Here is a 19,016-nt window from a genome sequence, read left to right as displayed (position 1 = left end):
CAGAGCAATATCATAAACAAATATTTTCAGGCAACAGTTTACAGTTTTGACTTGCTATTTTCATTAAAATATGTCCTAATTTTTTTGTTCTAAATACTCTGAATCAACAAGGCAAATATCATGTAAAAAACGACATCTTTCTCTCTGGGTAAGACAAGTCTAGAATTAGCCATTTTCACAGGGCGAAAAGTAACATTAATTAGATATTTTCCATTTAAAAACAGATGCAGGCAATAATTTCATGGCAGAACTTTTGTTTTCAACAAAAAATTCAACAAATGCTTTCCCAGATTTTCACTGAAAGGACGAGTTAAACTGTAAGGCGTAAGTGTTTGAGTAATAGCAGAATAACCTACGGCATACGCTTCGATTCGACGGCAGCATAAGATAAGATAAATGCCTGTTTCAAGTCCCCGTATCAGTTGTTCCAGTTTCAAGGACTTGGAAATAAATTTCTAGACCTTACTTATGTATAACTATCATTGAAAATTTTAGGGTCTATTTCTCTGCATATTATGTATTTGAAGAAATCTGTCGCCAAGAAGTTCAAGAAGAACGGCTAAAAGTTTGTGGCGATTTATATTTGCATTTAACGATCTAAAGTGTTTGTTTTTAGTTCCTCTGCGTGTACGTAACATCGTTGTGCAACATGTTGCTCACAGTTTGTTGGAAGTGATTTCCCTTGAATGACGTCACATGGTTTCACAAATTGTTTCAAGATGGCGAACTATGCAGAGTCCGGAGGATTTTGGAATGCACCAAAGGTGCAGTACAGTCAGCAGACACATAATCTGTTGAAAGGTAAGTGCTATCTGTAAGGGGAATTTAGTTTTCAAAATAGTTTTAACTTCATTTTAAGATTTGTGTTTTACTTCAAGAGCCAGCTAATTTGTTGCCAAAAAATCGTGTTTCGTACTCAAAATTTATCGAAAACAATACTTAGAAAAAGTGTAGATTTTTGTATATGACAAATTGAACTTGCAGAACAACTGCAGTATCAGTCATGTTCAGAATGAGATACAATAATAAGTAATGTCAAGCATTGACCGAGTCCAAATAATTGTACTCGAGAATTGAATATCGTTATATTATTTTGACTTGTCGATATCCGCCTCCGAGTACAAACCAGAAAAGGTAAAGAATGTGGTAGCACTGTCCTCTTCTTTGCATAAGTAACACCCAATGGAATCCGTTGGGCGGGAATTATGTTATAATAATGCAATGGATAAAAAAAAGAAATACATACATAGAAAGCCTGTAATTTTTCCTTTTCAATGATGTATATATTACCGAGATTTCTTGAGAAAAATTCAAACTATGGCAGTTAAAAAAATGCCAAGGTTTAACACGAGTGTACTACATATTGGAAAATGGCCGATCACCGGTAAACACATTACTACACGAAGCGTTTTCATTGGTCACGCCTCCGACCGCCATTACATGAAGACGATTGAAACATTAGAGGTTTAAATTTTTTACAACAGAAATTCTTGATAAATATGTCCTGTTCTTATGTTTCTTATTTACTATTTATGATTTAAAACAACAGGTAAGCAGTTAGGACTAAAGAAAAATCATGACTACTGATAAATCGTAATTTCAATTGACCACAGTTTCCACCACAGTTTTGATTGTTTCTGGTTGAGACCTCTAGGTAGACAATGTAAAATATCAAAATGTAAAATCGGTCTGCCCGAGGTCTCATTATTTAGACTAGCATTGACCATATCGACATTATTGATAAATCCCGTTTTCTGGTATTTCCGTACATAGGGTCAGGGGGATTGGCGAGATTAACCGATATAAAGACCGTGTACAATATTCTACATCTACATCTACATCTTTCACCCAACCGTCGATTTCCGACTATCACTGGGCGGCGTTGTCAGAGAAACAGTTGTTAAAGAAATGATATGTTACAATGTTAAAATAATAAAAGCTAAAAAAGACAGTATGCTACAGTTAAAATGGGGCAGAGGCAATAGAATTACATACTGACCACCGCCAGCCTCTCTCTAAAGATACCGAGACTGGGGCTAAATTTAACATAAGTTGGTAGGGAGTTCCAGAGACGGATGGTCCTTGGGAAGTAGGAGTTAGAGAAGTACTGAGTGTGAGACATGGGGATTAAGTAATTTAGGTTTCTAGTTGGAATAAGATGAGATTGATCGACTGCAACTGTCTGGGTCCTTATTTTATAAAACATTACTAATGAGTGGTGTAACCTTCTATATTGGAGTGTATTCCATTCTAAAGTTTTCAGCATTTGTGTAACACTACTGGTGTAACTGTAGTCGTACATGACGTACCTAGCAGCTGACCTTTGGACATTTTCGACTTTGCTAGTGAGGGTTTTTTGCCAAGGATGCCAGATGCTTGAACAGTACTCAAGTTGAGGGCGGACATAGGTGTTATAGGCAGCAATTTTGACCTTTTTATTGTCAGTTTTCACATTCCGTTTAGCGATTATTTTTGCCAGAAGATAAGAATTTATGAAAGATCTTACTTTCTCACAATGGAAATACTATTCTACGACTTCGGCAACATTTTTTTTTCAAAAATAGTCTGTTTATCTTGAAAAATGCAAATAATTTCACACCTTCGGTATCGAGCCACAGAAGCGGCAGTGTAGAATAAAAGGTAAAATTTCAAAAATAAAGTAAACTTCGAGTATATTTTGGCTATATCTTAATTACAACAATATTTAATGATAATCTGCAATACTTTTTTTATTCATTTTCTTTGTTTAAAACTTTAAAAAAGGATAATCTAAACCAAAGAAGTATAAAATAAACAGAATGGCAACTCGCTGTAATCTCGCAAGAGCTCGTGTCAGAGTATGATTCGGCGTTATCTTACTAAAAACAAACATCGGCGAGCATGGAGTTACAATTTGTACCTTTAAAACTACATTTAAAAACATGTTAGCTTCTAAAACAAAATTAGTTTAATGTGAAATGGTCTTAATTAAGACACAAAGTACACGTTTTTGTTTTGCCACCGAAAGACACGTGGTCATACGGTGATAATTATTTTACCGATGAATAATTGCGTTTGCATACAAAATGGCGCGTGGAGAAACGAGATCTCGTTTTTTTGTCACGGGAGGTTGGCGAGATTTGCTCTATATGCCTTTCAAGTTGCAAATCTATTTATTTTTATAGCTCTTTCTCTAAACACTACCGCCATGTAGCGTAATGGCCGATACCCCCCTCACCGTGAAAACGGGAACGGGCGTTTATTAGTGGTTAATACCGGAAAACGGGATTTTATCCATAATGTCGATATCGAGAATTCTACATCTAAATCTACTGTGTACTGCCCAACAATCAATTCTGATTATAACTGGGAACAATATTATTGTATCAAAAGTATAATTTTACTGTAAATTATGGATTTAAGATGACTGGAAAACAGCTACAGTCTCGCCTGTCTTCAAGAAAGGAAACCGCTCTTCTGCATCCAACTATCGCCCTATCTCTTTGACTTCTGTCTCCTGTAAAATTCTCCAACACATCATCTTCAGCAACATCATGCCGCACTTTGATGCTCATCACATTCTCACTGACTGTCAGCATGGCTTCAGGAAGAGACATTCTTGCGACACTGCGACACAGGGTTGGCTGGAATTTCCCGGGGGCGGGAATTCCCAGCGGTATTTACCGGGAATTCCCGTACTGGAAAATACGCCAAAAATTGTAAAAAGTGGGAAATACTGGGAAAAAGTGGGAAATACTGCAAAAATGACTCCAAATTCAAAGAAAATTCTGCTTTAAGTTTTTTTGTGACTAAAACATCAAATATCTAAGTGACAGTGCGACACCCAACTAATCAACACCATCAACGACCTCGCCAAAGGCTTAGACAACAACGAACAAATTGATGTTATCCTACTAGACTTTTTCCATTCTCGACTTCTCCAGAAACTGGACCACTATGGCATCCGCAGTAACATCCATGCCTGGATCGAAGACTTTCTGTCATCCAGAACTCAACAAGTTGTCCTCCAGGGCACTTGTTCCTCTATCTCTCCTGTCACTTCTGGCGTCCCCCAGGGCAGTGTTCTTTCTGGCCAATATAAATGACCTAACTTCCAAGGTCAAATCCAGCACCAGTCTATTTGCCAATGATTCCATGCTGTACAAGAACATTCGGTCTCAGGATGACGGACACCAGCTTCAAACAGATCTTGATAGTCTCAGTACTTACGAGAAGGACTGGCAGATGGACTTTAATCCAGAGAAGTGTGAAGTCATCCACATTACAAAGAAGAGAAACCCTATCATCACAACCTATAGTCTACATGGAACAAACCTGAAAACTACACCTAGTGCAAAGTATCTTGGCATCACTCTTTCAGACGACCGCTCCTGGAAAAAACATGTTGACAATATCTCCAAGAAAGCAAATTCAACCATATCTTTTCTCCGTAGAAACATCCGTTCCAGTCCGGTCAGTGCTAAAGCCAATGCATACAAGACCTATGTCTTCACCAGCTTGGTGTCCCTTCTCCGAAAATCACATCCATCAACTTGAAATGGTTCAGTGAAGAGCCGCTAGATTTGTGTTCAACAACTATGCTCGGACTAGCAGTGTCACCAGCATGTTACAAGACATGAAATGGGACACTCTACAACACCCGCGAAACACTGGAAGAACAACCATCTTAGTGGACATCACGCCAGACCCACCACTTGTTCCTGCCAGATCCACCAGAGGGCACAACCAACGTCTTTGCCAAATCCGAGCTTGCACATCGACCTACCAGCATAGCTTCTATCCCACTACTGTCATTCTTTGGAACTCACTGCCTCAAGTCGCTGTTGACCAGACAACCCTTGAAGGCTTCAAGTCAGTGTTGGCCAACCAGTACAACAACTAAACTCCAACTACTTTTTTACCAGTTTTTAACTTGATGTAACATAGAGAACTCTTACTACACGGACCAAGCTAGAAACTTGACTGTATACTATAGGGAATCACCATCATACCAAACTACAGCGTTGTGTATGCATTAAATGTTGGCCAAGTAATGCGCGTGTGGACAGGTCGTACAGCTTACAAGGCCGGCATCTTAATGTACAGGGATATAAACTAGCTATTTTTACTTAGGGGCCCAGACTGTCAAAAATAATTTTTTAACATTAGGTAAATATATATGGGCATTTTCTCCAACAACTTAGGGGCCCAGCCCAAAATCTAGGAGCCATGGGCTACTGGGCCCCTTCTAATTTATATCCCTGATATACTGTACATGCTGCATCTTTTCCAATGTAAATACTTACCGATAGCTTTATGCCAGTCCAGCTGTACATAGAGACACTTTTGCTCCGGGCCAAGTCAGTCTTGCCTGCTACGCATGTGTACATTTAAAGTTTTAACCAAATTGCGAGTATGCTCTCGTAGAGTGAGGCAATTACTTAAGATGATGATGATGAAGTGATTACAGATGATAACACTAGACATTGTAATCATTTGTGAAGCAAGAATTTTGGACAATTTCAGCCGCTTCCATTTTTGAATGAGATAAATATATCTTGGGCAGAAAAATATTAAATTTGTATCATTATCCTGCCAATAAATCAAAGTATAAAACTGATATTATTTTAGAAGTCTAATGAAAATACAAGCTAGCTACCATTCAGTGATAATTTAGTTCTTTGTTGTTAAAACCTTGCAGGATTTTAGTTTTTGTGAATTGAACTTTTCTACATGCATTCAGACTAAATGTTTGTCCGCTTTTTTAGATTAAATGAAATTTATTAATTAAAATTATTAAAATTCTCATCTGTATATTTATTCAGAAACTTTATTTAGATATATGCCATAAAGTTTTACCGCTTCTACTTGCAGAGGCCATACAGCTGATATCATAATCTAGTAATCTTTGCTGACCATTCTGTAGCTTTTATGTTCTTAAAAACCTGTCATCTAAAGTCCATGGTAATATGTGTGGATTTATGTTACAGAAATGATGCAAGAGTCCAAACTTACAAATTTCCAGCAGAGACATCTAGAAAAGCAGCTAAGAGGTATAACTAAATATGATCAGTATAACTTTCATTGTTTTAAGTAGACTGTAATTGGTAATAGATTTGGCATTTTGGCCATAAATGGCCTTTACTATAATGAAAGATGTCATTAATAATTTATATATATTATGTATATGTCTATAATATGAAGAGAAGTATTACCGTTGAGTCGTTGACTTGATTCTAAGAGGCCAGTACTGGTTCTTCCAGGGAGATGGCTTCACTTGTATCGATGCTATATACCAGACATGTTAAAGAACTGCAGACTGTCTTTTCGCAAAGAGCTTGGTTAAGTTAGCCAGATAGGCTTGTATCAGATTCTAATGGATTTTTTCTGTCTCTGTTCTAGGGGCTATCTCTTACTAACACTGTCCCTCAGGTCAGGTTGCTTTGTCAGACTCTGTGTCCGTACAAGTAGAGTGACTGCCTTAGTATGTAAAACAACTTCAAACATGTCTTTCACCAAAAGGGTGCTATATGAACATGGTGTAATATAATACATGATCATGCATTATGCATTTATGCTGGATACTTATGTATGAAGTAGCAGTTGCTAGCAGGTTGGGTTCAAGACTAAGACTATTTTATAACTATGCTATATTTTATGATTAACTAATTCATTGTAACAGTTGTAGAATTCCTTCTCAAGCAAAACTTTGTATATTGGCCAGTTTTCAAAGTGAGAACAAGCTTCTTCTTTAATAATAAAGGAGAGCATTATTTGCAAGTAAATACTGGTAATAAAATACCACCAAGAATAATGTTGTTAAATATTAGTTTCTTTGATCTATTTGGTACTTTGACATTTTTTTTTCAACTTGCTTTATAATGTCTTTAATATTGCTGCTCTCCTGTAGTTTTAAGTTCCCCAAAGTCTGTGCAATCAACACAAATGCTAAAATTTAATGTCAGTAAAAAAAATTAAAAATTAGATGAACTCTTTTTTAAAGAATGTCGAAATGTAGCATTTCCATTGCAGGTGGGGGAAGTTTGCCAACCCAGTGCAATCCTACAACTAGTGCCAAAAAGAAACAACCAGCAGCTCCTGCAAAACCTCCAAAATACCTGACACCTAAGTAAGTTATAAATGTATGATGGAATACAGACAAAATCCCCACAGCCTGGACAAAATCCCTCTGCTCAATTTGACCAAGGTGGACAAAACCCAACATTTGATGTTTTTCAATTATTACCAGATTTTCACATCATTCTGTTTAAATATTGTTAATTGTCACCTTAAAATTGTAATTTTTAGCTCGACTATACAAAGTATGGAGAGCTGACTTCTTGACCTGGCATCAGTGTCCTTCAGCATCAGCACTTTTGTTAATGTTTTGATGCACTTTCTCTTTATCTCTGTGATTACTAGATGGATTTGTTTCAACTTAAAATAGTTATTCCACATCATGACACAAGGGGCATAACTCTCGCACCAATATTTCATGAATTATCCCCCCCCCCCCCCCACCTTTTTACTTAGAATTTCAGGTTAAAGTTTTGGTGCACTTTCACTGTATCTCAGTTGTTACTAAATGGATTTGCTTCAAACTTAAAACAGTTGCTCAACATCATCATCCACATCATATGACACAAGGTTCATAACTCTTGCACCAAAGGTTAATTTTGATGCATTTTCACTATACCTCTGTTATTACAGAAAGGATTTGATTCAAACTTAAAATAGTTGATCCGCATCATCACCCGCATCATATGACACAATGGCCATAACTCTTTACCAATATTTTATGAATTATGTCCCTTTTTACCCAAAATTTCAGGTTAAATTTTTGATGCACTTTCACTCTATCTCTGTTATAACCAGATTGATTTGATTCAAACTTAAAAAATAGTTGTTCCGCTTCATCATGTACATCATATGACATAAGGGCCATAACTCTTGCACCAATATTTAATGAATTATGCCCCCTTTTTACTTAGAATTTCAGTTTAATTTTGATGCTTTTTCACCATATCTCTGTTTTTAGCTCGACTATTCATAGAATAGTGAGCTATTGCACTCGCCCATGCGTCGGCGTCGGCGTCCGCGTCCCGATTTTGGTTAAGGTTTTGTATGTAAGCTGGTATCTCAGTAACCACTTGTGGGAATGGATTGAAACTTCACACACTTATTCACTGTGACAAACTGACTTACATTGCACAGGTTCCATAACTCTATTTTGCTTTTTTACAAAATTATGCCCCTTTTTCGACTTAGAAATTTTTGGTTAAGGTTTTGTATGTAAGCTTGTAACTCAGTAACCACTTGTGGGAATGGATTGAAACTTCACACACTTATTCACTGTGATGAACTGATCTACATTGCACAGGTTCCATAACTCTATTTTGCTTTTTTACAAAATTATGCCCCTTTTTCGACTTAGAAATTTTTGGTTAAGGTTTTGTATGTAAGCTGGTATCTCAGTACTTACTAATGGGAATGGATTGAAACTTCACATACTTGTTCACTATTATGATCTAACATGCACTAAGCAAGTCCCATAACTCTACTCTCTTTTTTTTCAAAATTATGCCCCTTTTTCGACTTAGCAGTTTTTGGTTAAATTTTTGTATGTAATCTGATATCTCAGTATCCACTAATTGGAATGGATTGAAACTTCACACACTTGTTCACTGTCATGATCTAACATGCACTGTGAAGGTCCCATAACTCTACTTGGCATTTTTACAAAATTATGCCCCTTTGACTTAGCAGTTTTTTGTTAAGTTTTTGTATGTAAGCTGGTATCTCAGTATCCACAAATTGGAAAGGATTGAAACTTCACACACCTGTTCACTGTCATGATATGATATGCAGTACAGAGGTTCAATACCTCTACTTTGCATTTTACAAAATTATGCCCCTTTTTCAACTTTTGTATTCATTCAATTGACAAGGCTGTTGAATAGTCGAGCGTTGCTGTCCTCCGACAGCTCTTGTTACTAAATGTATTTGATTCAAGCTTGTATACGGTGGTTGTTCCACTTCATCACCCACACCATATGACACAAGGTCCATAATGCTGGCACCAGTATGTTATGACTTATGCCCTTTTTTATGCCCCCCCCCCCCCCCCACGAAGGTGGGCATATTAAAATTGCACTGTCCTGTGTGTCTGTGCGTCCTTCTGTGTAAATTCTTGCCCAGGCTGTAACTCTGCCATCCATAAAGGGATTTTGAAATTACTTGGTATAAAATTTATGTTCATCATAATGCGACCCAGACCCCTAGCTCCAAGGTCAAGGTCACACTTAGAAGTCAACGGTTAACAGGGCTTGTTTCGTGTCCGGTCCATAACTCTGCCATTGATGAAGGGATTTCGAAATTACTTGGCATAAATGTTCCCCACAATGAGACGATGTGTCATGCCCAAGATCCAGACCCCTAGCTTAAAGGTGAAGGTCACACTTAGAGGTTAAAGGTTAACATGATCTGTTTCTTGTCTGGTCCGTAACTGCCATTGATGAAGGGATTTTAAAATTACATGGCATAAATGTTCCCTATATTGTGATGACATGTCATGCGCAAGACATAGATCCCTAGCTCCAAGGTCAAGGTCACACTTGGAAGTCAAAGGTGTTTCATGTCTGGTCAATAACTCTGCCCTTTCTCAAGGGCTTTGAAAATAATTTGACACAAATGTTAACCATATTGAGAAGGTGTGTCATGCTTATGACTCAATTATTTCTTTGAACTATGCAGTTAAGCATGTTTCTGATTCATTTGACACTATGATTCCAATGTTAAATTTTAACTGTCGTAAATTCCATTTTTTTTTTCTCACATGAATTTCATATACTTCACTGAAGGCTCACTAGTGACAAGAGATCTCTGATACATAATAGGTTATGTTTATAAATCTGAGTTATTTTAAAATGTTAAATAAGTTTTAAATGTTGTAATTTGTCTTTCAGGAACTACAACAGTAAGGTGAGGACGAAAGATACTATAGAAGCCTCGGGAGCATATGAAAGACCACAGTATGAACCTGGCCCGTCACATTGTAAGTAACTTTATTGTACCACTACATTACATGTTTTATTCATCACATTCTGTAGAATTATTTCTTCTTTGCTTCTTTTATAATAACATGGCATAAACCATTAGGTGTATGCTGTATCCTGTCAGGTAGAAGCCATAGTATGAACAGCCATAGTAGTACAGTATAGTATTTGATGGCTCAAGGGGTCCTTATGGCTGAGTGGTCAAGGCTGCTGACTGAATCGCCTTACATTGATACGGATTTGAAACCTTGCTTTGGGTGTAGAATTCTTCCTGTGAGGAATTCATCCAGCTGGTTTATGGAATGTTTGTAGTTCTAACCAGGTGCCTGCCCATGCCTGAAACAAGGCATAAAGGGGCACCTGGGGTCTTCCTCCAACTTCAAAAGCTGGAAATCAAAAGCTGGAAAAGTTGCCATATTACCTAAATTGTGTTGGTGTTCTGTCATCAATAGATAAGCACTGATTGTGATGAAACTTTGCATGAATGGGCATGCTGCAAATTGCAAATGGCTCAACAAAATTTCATTTGTATATATAACAATCTACATTGTATAGAAATGATGGCAATTAAATATTTGATGCTGTCAAGTCTAAATTTCCCTGGCCATGTTCTTTATACCTTTTTCTTGCACACTAGACTAGCGTTTCCAGTGATTTAACCCATGCCGGCAAAACCCATCTGGCACCCCCCATGCCAGATGCCTCTCATGCTGTTAATGACAACTAGTGGTTCATGCACTGATAATAAATTGTTTATGTAAAATACGAAAAAAGTAGGTACCTTGATAGTTTCTCTCCGTTCCTTATAGTATATTTCTCGATTCAAAATACGTTAGTTTATTGTAAAAACATAACGTTATGCTACAAACGATAAAACTAAAGTGGGGATCTTGTTGTTGTGCGTAACGCAAAACATCATGACGTCACTTCTGCTTACGGATGTTAATTTCCCGCGCTTTGTGTTCATTCTCTACTATAAGAAAGAGTGCTAAAAAGAAAGTATTTCTACCTTTTTTAAAATACGGTATGCAAGAAAAATAATCTGCCCGAATAAAATGGTAACATGTCTACGATATGCAAGAAAAAATATCAGTCATGTGTTTACGAATCGGATGGAAATATCCGTCCCTCGGCCACCTGCGCATGGGCGGTAATTCGGCAAGCCTCATTACCGCCCAATGTGCAGGTGCCCTCGGGACGGATATTTCTATCCGATTCGTAAACACATGACAGATATTATTAATGTTTAGATCACTTGAAACCCTTAAATAACAAGCAAGTATTTTACTCCATGTACTTTATATTTAGATCACTTGAAACCCTTAAAATAACAAATGAATATTTTACTCAACACCTTTTGCAACCTTGAGCAAGTAGTGTTTTACTGTGATTGGCATACTTCACTTTCAGGGTATAGAAATTCAGGGAAAGAAAAACAGAAACTGGCAAACATCATGGCATTTGGTCAGGACATTGATCCAAATGAAGAAAGACTGAAACGGCGGGCTCAACCAGTAGAATATGAAGAGGAATCTGAACCCGACAGATTTGATGAACGTAAGATTGTGTAGTATTTTTAGCCCAACAAGCAAAACTTTTTTAAACTGATGCACACGGTATTATGATTGGAATCTGCATGCACCATTAGGGCTTCGGCTGTCTGTCAAATTGCTAGGGCTACTGATATTGAAGTGGACATGTTTTCTGCCATTATTTAGCTGCAATTCAGCTGGCTAACAGAAATTGAGAGGAACCCATTCTTCCTCCCATTCCTAAAATATCAGTGAGACTGGTACCAGCTGGGTCTTTGTCCCAAATGAAAGGTGGGAAGTTGCAGCAATAATTAGAGGTTATTATACAGGACTGAAGCAATACTGGCATACTAGGAGAGGTATTGACCTCTTGTGTCAGTCTAATATAACCACACTAGAAGAGGAAGCTAGCAAAATTATGTAAAATAGAGGTTGATTCCTGCCTCAGCCATGCTGATTCAAAGTAGATAGTTACCTTTCCGAGGCTTTTTGTCGAGACTTTCGACTCCATCTCGGAGTCTTCTTCAGGACTGTGATGTCACGTGACAAAACCTTCTGATAGACTGGAGGAAGGTCGTAACCTGTATTTTCATTCGAATCGGGGGCCCCTTCCATGATTTCAATTGCTTCTTTGATATTCTGGAAGGTTGTGTCACATGACCACCATCGTCACGTGACATCACAGTCCTGAAGAAGACTCCCGAGATGGAGTCGAAAGTCTCGACAAAAAGATAAAGTTAAGCCTCAGAAAGATAACTATCTACTTTGGAATAGCAAAATTATGTTGTTTTAGTTTTATCGTTATAAAATTGGATGTTTTGTACACCTATAAGTGTGCCTGGTATCGTTGGAAGTGTGCAAAATCTCGATATCTGGCACACCCGGTCAAACAAACATTGTCATTGGCCTTGTGCTGCTCATATATCTTTAATTGCAGTGCAAATTTGTTACTATATTTAGTTAACATAATTATGCAGTAACACTACAAAACGATGCAGTCGGCTTGACAAATCACTCAGCAGTTACAAAGCAGACCATACTGTTGATTCAACTAGGACAGAACAACTGAAAAAAAAATGTCTTTAATTAATTTGCAACAATGACATATCTAATAATAAAGCCATGCATATTCAAAAATCGTAATTCATGTAACAGTCGGTATATATTAGTATTATAGGGAATAAAGTGCAGAGTAGACAGTTTCAAGTGTATTAAAGAGTAATTAATTTATTTCAGTACAACAAGAAATAGATGAAAGACGGGAGTTTTTACGACAAATGGAAGCAGTAGGACAAGGAGATAAACACAGACCACTCATAGAAACTCAAATATCTCAGGTAAGTTGATTATAAACATACCACTCTGTCCATTTATATACCATCTACATTTTTAGGCATACATTTATTACATTAGCACATCTGTTTCAGCTGTAACTTTTAAACATTTGAAGGGATCCCAATGAAACTTTACACAAATGTTGAGCAAGGTTATACATATCTCTTGCAAGAGTAACGGCAATACCTTCAAGGTCAAGGTCACAGACATGGACACATATGTAAGGGTTAGAATGCAACATTTGTTACTTATTGAAGAATGACTGCTTTTATTTCAATATTTTCTGTCCTAGGTAAAAATATACTTAATATTGATCAAGCAATTTCTTATAATAACCAGAGAATATACTCCAGATTTAAATGTCTATGGATTTCATAAATCTGTTCTACTTTTTACAAAGTCAGCATGGCAGATTGCATTCGAAGCTGTATAGCTAAATTTTTGTACCATAAAAAAGAACTTTGAAAAAAAGAATTGAAATAATAAAAAAAATTAGTTTATTTGTTATACACTTTAATAAGATTAAATTATCTTTCAATTGAGGAACCAGGTTCAACTTTCAGCCTATCACTTGTGTATTGTATGTAGCGTTTACTCGGTGAAGAATATTTCAGTTTTCCACTGAGACAAACCAATATCCTGTAATAGTTTCATCTTATATCATGTATATCGGGAAAGAAAATTTAATAATGGTAAATATGGTTTTGTGTTTTACAGCTTATCAGAGAAATGGAAGTGATAGACAAAAAGAGGACAAAGGAGCTGGAACAGTTGATAGCTAGAGAGGAAGCAAAGAAAATGAACAAATAACAGACTGTCAGTGATAGCTTGATACAGTATTAGACAAAAATCATAGTGTCCACTTGGGAATTGAACAAAACCCTTCCCAGACAAAACCCTTCCTGCCAATATTTCACATAATGGACCAAACCTCTCCTACACATTTAAGAAAATAAAGACAATTTAGCAAAGAATTCATAAAAAATATTGTATATTTCAGCATCAACGACTATTTTTTAACTCCTGAATTTAGTTAAATTGTCCTTGAAAATATTTTGAAATAAGAAACTGTGGAAAATTCATGGGAGTGGCTTTGTGCTTGAAGGGTTTTGTCCTGCATATGAAGTGTGAACAATTACAGAAACAGATCTGTGTGAACAATTACAGAAACAGATCTTGTTTTTTTTACACTCAAGATCTGTGTAACGTAATTTTTTTTTGAAAAACTAACTTACTAGGCTTGTTGATTTAGAAAACCACAGTTTTTGAAACTGGGACAAATAATTACCCAGTGTTCGAAATTCGCGGTAGTCCAATAGCCCGAGGCTACCAAATTTCAGCTCAGGCTACCAATTTTTCGCAGATACAACCCCGACCAGGCTACCGAATTTTCCTAATTTGATTAAAATTCTTGCTAAATAAACGAGTATAGCATCGTAATTTCATACGATCTCCATTAATAAACGCTAAGAAGGCATCACGCATCCTCCAGACTGAGGAACGCTTATTGAATTATTGTTCTTTTTTGCACTCTCGTGTTGACAATCAAAAGCAAAGTGTCAAAGACATAACTGCAACGCTAATTGGCTGAATACAATTACCTCTAGTGTAACGGATAATTTGATTAGCTTTCACACTTCTTGCGAAAGTCTCGCAAGTACCTGAAGTAGGCGGAGTTTAAATTATGCTATCAGCTTTTGTGTGTGTATTCAGCACTCATTTTGACATCTTCCAAATTGTCCGTCAGAGTAACAGTAATTGGTGAGTGCGGATCCTAAAAAAATCGGGCGTTTGAGTTTAGATTTCATTTGGCAAGGAGTGTCATGTCCGGTGCTTTTGGACTCTGGCGATGCTGATCTGGACTGGAGTATTTAGAGTTAAATTTTTTCCAAAACATAGCAGACATGTATGTCTTTTTTATTCCTTCAAACATGCATAGGAATGTCTGTAAAACAAAATGTCATATGATGCAAAACTTAAGTATCTTAAGGTGTTAAAGTTCGGGCTAGTGAAATTGGTGTCGGGCTTGGAAAATTCCCTATCTGGTAGCCCGAACAGGCTAGTGGATTCAGATCTGAATTTCGTACACTGATTACCTTCGAGTTTTGAGCTTAACATTGCTTTTAAAAAGGGGTGTGGCTTACTTTCTTTGTTATAATGAAGAGCAGTACAGTACAATTTTTATAAGTCAGTGAATATTATATGAACTGGAAACATTAGCTATGTAAATGTATAGCTATTTATTGGCATAGCCTTTATGCTACACACAAATATGGGTTTATTAATATAAAGAGTATAAAATATTATGATGCAATACCCTTTATATTTCATGTTTGCCGAATTTGTAATATGTAGTGTTGCATATCGAGTGAATACTTTAAATATCACAATGCAGAATTTTAATTACATGTATGGAAAGGGGATGCCTCTGAATATGTTGAATTGTTAAAAAATTTGGAAGAAGAAATCTACTGTCATTATTTTTTGTTAGCTATTGTAAATGAACATAATTATGTCTCCCACCTCACAGTGGTGTGGGAGACATATTGATTTACTCCTGTCTGTGTGTCTGTCACAAATCTTGTCTGCACTCTAAGTCAAACATTTCTCATCCGATCTTCACCAAACTTGAACAAAATGTGTTTGCCAATAAGTCCTCGGCCAAGTTCGTTAACTAGCCAAATTGGCCCAGTCACTTCGGAATTATGGCCCTTGAAACTTGCTTTTAATAATCAAAGCACTGAAAGTCTGATAAGGCAGTTGAGGTCTTGGTGCATGGCTGACTGATATACTACTATTCAGATGATTAGGCAGTTGTGGGAGACATGCGCTTTTCTCAAAGCAGCTCTAGTTTTAGAATAAAAAGGTCTGGTGAGATCTAGTGTTTATCTACATAACTCGTTTGTCTATGGAAGTATGTAGAAAATTCTCACAAGTGTTAGTGCACAGAACTATTGTGGCGTAAAATAGAAGGAATTTCATTGTTTTTTTAATACCATACTCGTATACTATCAAACTAAACAATACGGGTTTATGATTTTTGACTTACTGTTAAATCATTTGTATTCCTAAGGGACTAAATTTTCATTGATTAGGCGGTTGTGTCAATCAGTGATATTAAATTTCAACAAACAAATGAATTTGCAGTCTACAAATTTAAATCTCCATGAAATAGTCATTTTGAACAAAACTCTGGAATTTCATGACCACAAAATTATATGATTTTACAGTATTATATTTACGTTGCTTTTCGAAATTGTGATTTTTATCTAGAGGCATGCGCTTTTAAATATCAAGAAGAAATGTAATGTTTTTGGTGTTTATTATTATCCTACTTGTATGTTATGTGTTCATATAGTCACTTTACTTGTTAAAGGGGACATTTAGACACATGTCTGTATTATTTCATTTTACATTCCACCTATGCAAATTCACTGTATCTAAACTATAATTTTGTAAATTTAATCAACCCTTTGTACAGGTTACTGGGTTTGTGATGTTGGTCTCTTGTCTGCACACAGTAAAGTGTGTTGTTGTTTTTCTTGCATTGTTGAACGTTTTTATTGTCTATTAATTGCCCGTTTCTGATGGTAACTTGTCCGCAGTTGGAATGGAAAATTTGAATACATGTTTCTTAATTTGATCTTCATTTAATTTTTCTCTTAATTTTTTAATTTTGGTTTTATGGCACACCCAACACAGTATAGGTTATATGGCGCCAAACAGGACTGAAAATTTTGGTTTCACATCGCATTTACATCAGAATGAATGTATGAGGTATAAAATCAAAACTTGTATACCTGTTGGAATCACAGAGGTACAGCAAAACCAAGTGTTTAGCCTTTATCATGCTGGACACGATTAATTCTGCCTTTGTGACCAGTGTAGATCTTCATCAGCCTGCACATCTGTGCAGTCTGATCAAGATCTGCACTGTTTGCCATTCAGTCAGTATATTTTTGGTAAGCACAGAGACTGATAGAAATAGTTAAAACTGAGAAATAACAGAAGTGAAAATAGGCATGAAATATTTGTAAAAACTTGTTTAGCAAGTTAATTTGTTCTTCACTTCATATGCATCTAAGGTTTTTACTCCCCCTGAACCTTAACATTACAGGGTCAGTTTTCCAAGAAATATGTAAGAAAATTAAAGCTTAATTGCCATGTTTAAATCCAGTTTTAACAAATCTGTACTAAAAATTATGAACATATCACTTTAAACATCAATTTTCCATTCGTTTTCTGTACAAAAGTGTACTGGTTTTACTTTTAGCATGATACAATTTCCGTCCTGATTTTAAAATTTGTGTGTATGTTATGGTTGACTTTTACATGAAAATACCTCATAATTCAGTGAGAAAGCACCTTACTGAATATTAAAGGTAGTCCTATACATTTGATTAAACTAGAATTAATGGTGTAATGTTATTTCTTAGGAAAGTGCAAAATAAAGCCTTGACTTGGTGTAAGGAAACGATAATCATTTTATGATTAATGGCACTTTATGTGTCAATTTATTAAAATGACAATAAAATTTGATTTTTAATTATTTTAAAATGAGTTTTTAAAAATTCCTTAAATGTGCAGAACTACGTAAAACAAAACATACTCTTAATTTTGGCCAGGCAGTAAGCCTGTATAAAGTTATATGGACTGACGCAGAGCTGAGTTTAGATTAAATATTCGATGGTCTCCATTATCGGTGAAGATACATTTCGAAATAACACTGCAAACAAACAGATATCCTCTGTTTGTCATCCACTGAAAGGTAACACCACTCTGCTGCTCTTTCAGATACTTACTTGTAGTGTGTATGTCAACCGATATTTTTTACGCACAAAAATGCATAGAAATTCCACCTTGTATAATTATCTACCTATAATATATTTTTTCAACTTAAAATGTTTGATAAATTTTAGAAAATGTTGAAACAGGATTTTGCTCTACAGCCTGTAGAAAAGGCTACTACATTTTGTATTTTGTTGTCCATAGTATTTGGTTGTGATAAACTTTATTTGGTTGATCAGTCTCCATGTAAGAAACTTCGTTGTTGCACTGATAAGAGGTTTTATTGCAACAATTTTTTTTTTTTTTAAAAATGTGATAATATATCTATATGTGTTTCATATTTTTTTCTTTTATTACTTGTGATATTTTATGTGAAATAAATATGAGAAAAGTAAAAAAACAATCTTTTCATTTGTTTTCTCTTTTCAATAATTATGTCTGCTACCTTCTTCTTAATTCTCAGGTGCAAATGTTACAATATACACAAGAAATAACATATTGGTTTAATATCAGTATCTAATTAGAAAAAAAAGATTTTAGTTTGTCTTGTACATGTATTGTAATGAAAGTTGATCTGCAAGGAGAATTTATAATAGATCGTATGTGTATGTAAAAACTGAATCTGTTTTCCTGAAAACAAAACAACTTATCCAGCAGTATAGAACGGACAGAAAAGGCAATTTTTTAAAAAGCATAATGTTTGGGAAGATAGTTTGCTTCAATGGACCAAAACAATCTTGTACTAAAAAAGAGTTTAAGATTACCTGTGAAGATAAACTGATTGCTAAACTATTTGATCTGATCATTCATCACATGTATTGGAAAAGTTTGTGAATATAACCTATAATTGTATGAATGCTAGTTATTGGAGAGGGCCAAATTTATAGATATAATTTATGATGGCAATGACCATATACGGTTTGTGTCTGCAAAAAGAAGTAGCTAAACAGTCGCTGATGTGAAAAAATTCACGTTTCGTTCCAAACTTATTTGTCCTTGTGTTTCTAGGAAATTGATCATTTGCCACTAAATTTAGCATGGGTATGTTCATAAGATGCATCTTCACCCCACTACTTTCCCTGATTTTTGACAGAATGGTCCTACAGGAACAAAATGACAAAAAATCACTCTCTGATCTCCCTTGTTTTGTAAACATTGTCGAAGTACCTGCAGTACTGGAATCTAAGTGCCTTCAATCTTCGTCGGCACAGGTGGTACCGCACGCACTGTTTAGTACCCGTGTCTGTATCTCCTAAACCTCTTGAAGGATTTTAATATGACTTGGCTGTAATATTACCTTTATCAAGACAATGTGCAGAATTCAAAA

The 19,016-nt window shown here is 35.9% G+C and overlaps 1 protein-coding gene across 1 annotated transcript; it reads left to right on the top strand.

Annotated features, from left to right (window-relative positions):
• Nucleotides 1-696: 696 nt before the first annotated feature.
• On the top strand, nucleotides 697-18,098 carry LOC123563832 (UPF0193 protein EVG1-like). The gene is made up of 7 exons (XM_045356882.2): nucleotides 697-801; nucleotides 5,970-6,032; nucleotides 7,012-7,108; nucleotides 9,945-10,033; nucleotides 11,445-11,591; nucleotides 12,803-12,903; nucleotides 13,619-18,098. Exons 1-7 carry the CDS (start codon nucleotides 720-722, stop codon nucleotides 13,709-13,711), a joined length of 672 nt encoding a protein of 223 aa, XP_045212817.2. The 5' UTR covers nucleotides 697-719; the 3' UTR covers nucleotides 13,712-18,098.
• Nucleotides 18,099-19,016: the final 918 nt, after the last annotated feature.

This window comes from Mercenaria mercenaria, chromosome 2 (genome assembly GCF_021730395.1).
Source record: "Mercenaria mercenaria strain notata chromosome 2, MADL_Memer_1, whole genome shotgun sequence".
NCBI lineage: Eukaryota > Metazoa > Mollusca > Bivalvia > Venerida > Veneridae > Mercenaria > Mercenaria mercenaria.
The sequence above is the reverse complement of the archived record's forward strand: the minus strand, read 5'-3'. Positions and strand labels throughout refer to the sequence as shown.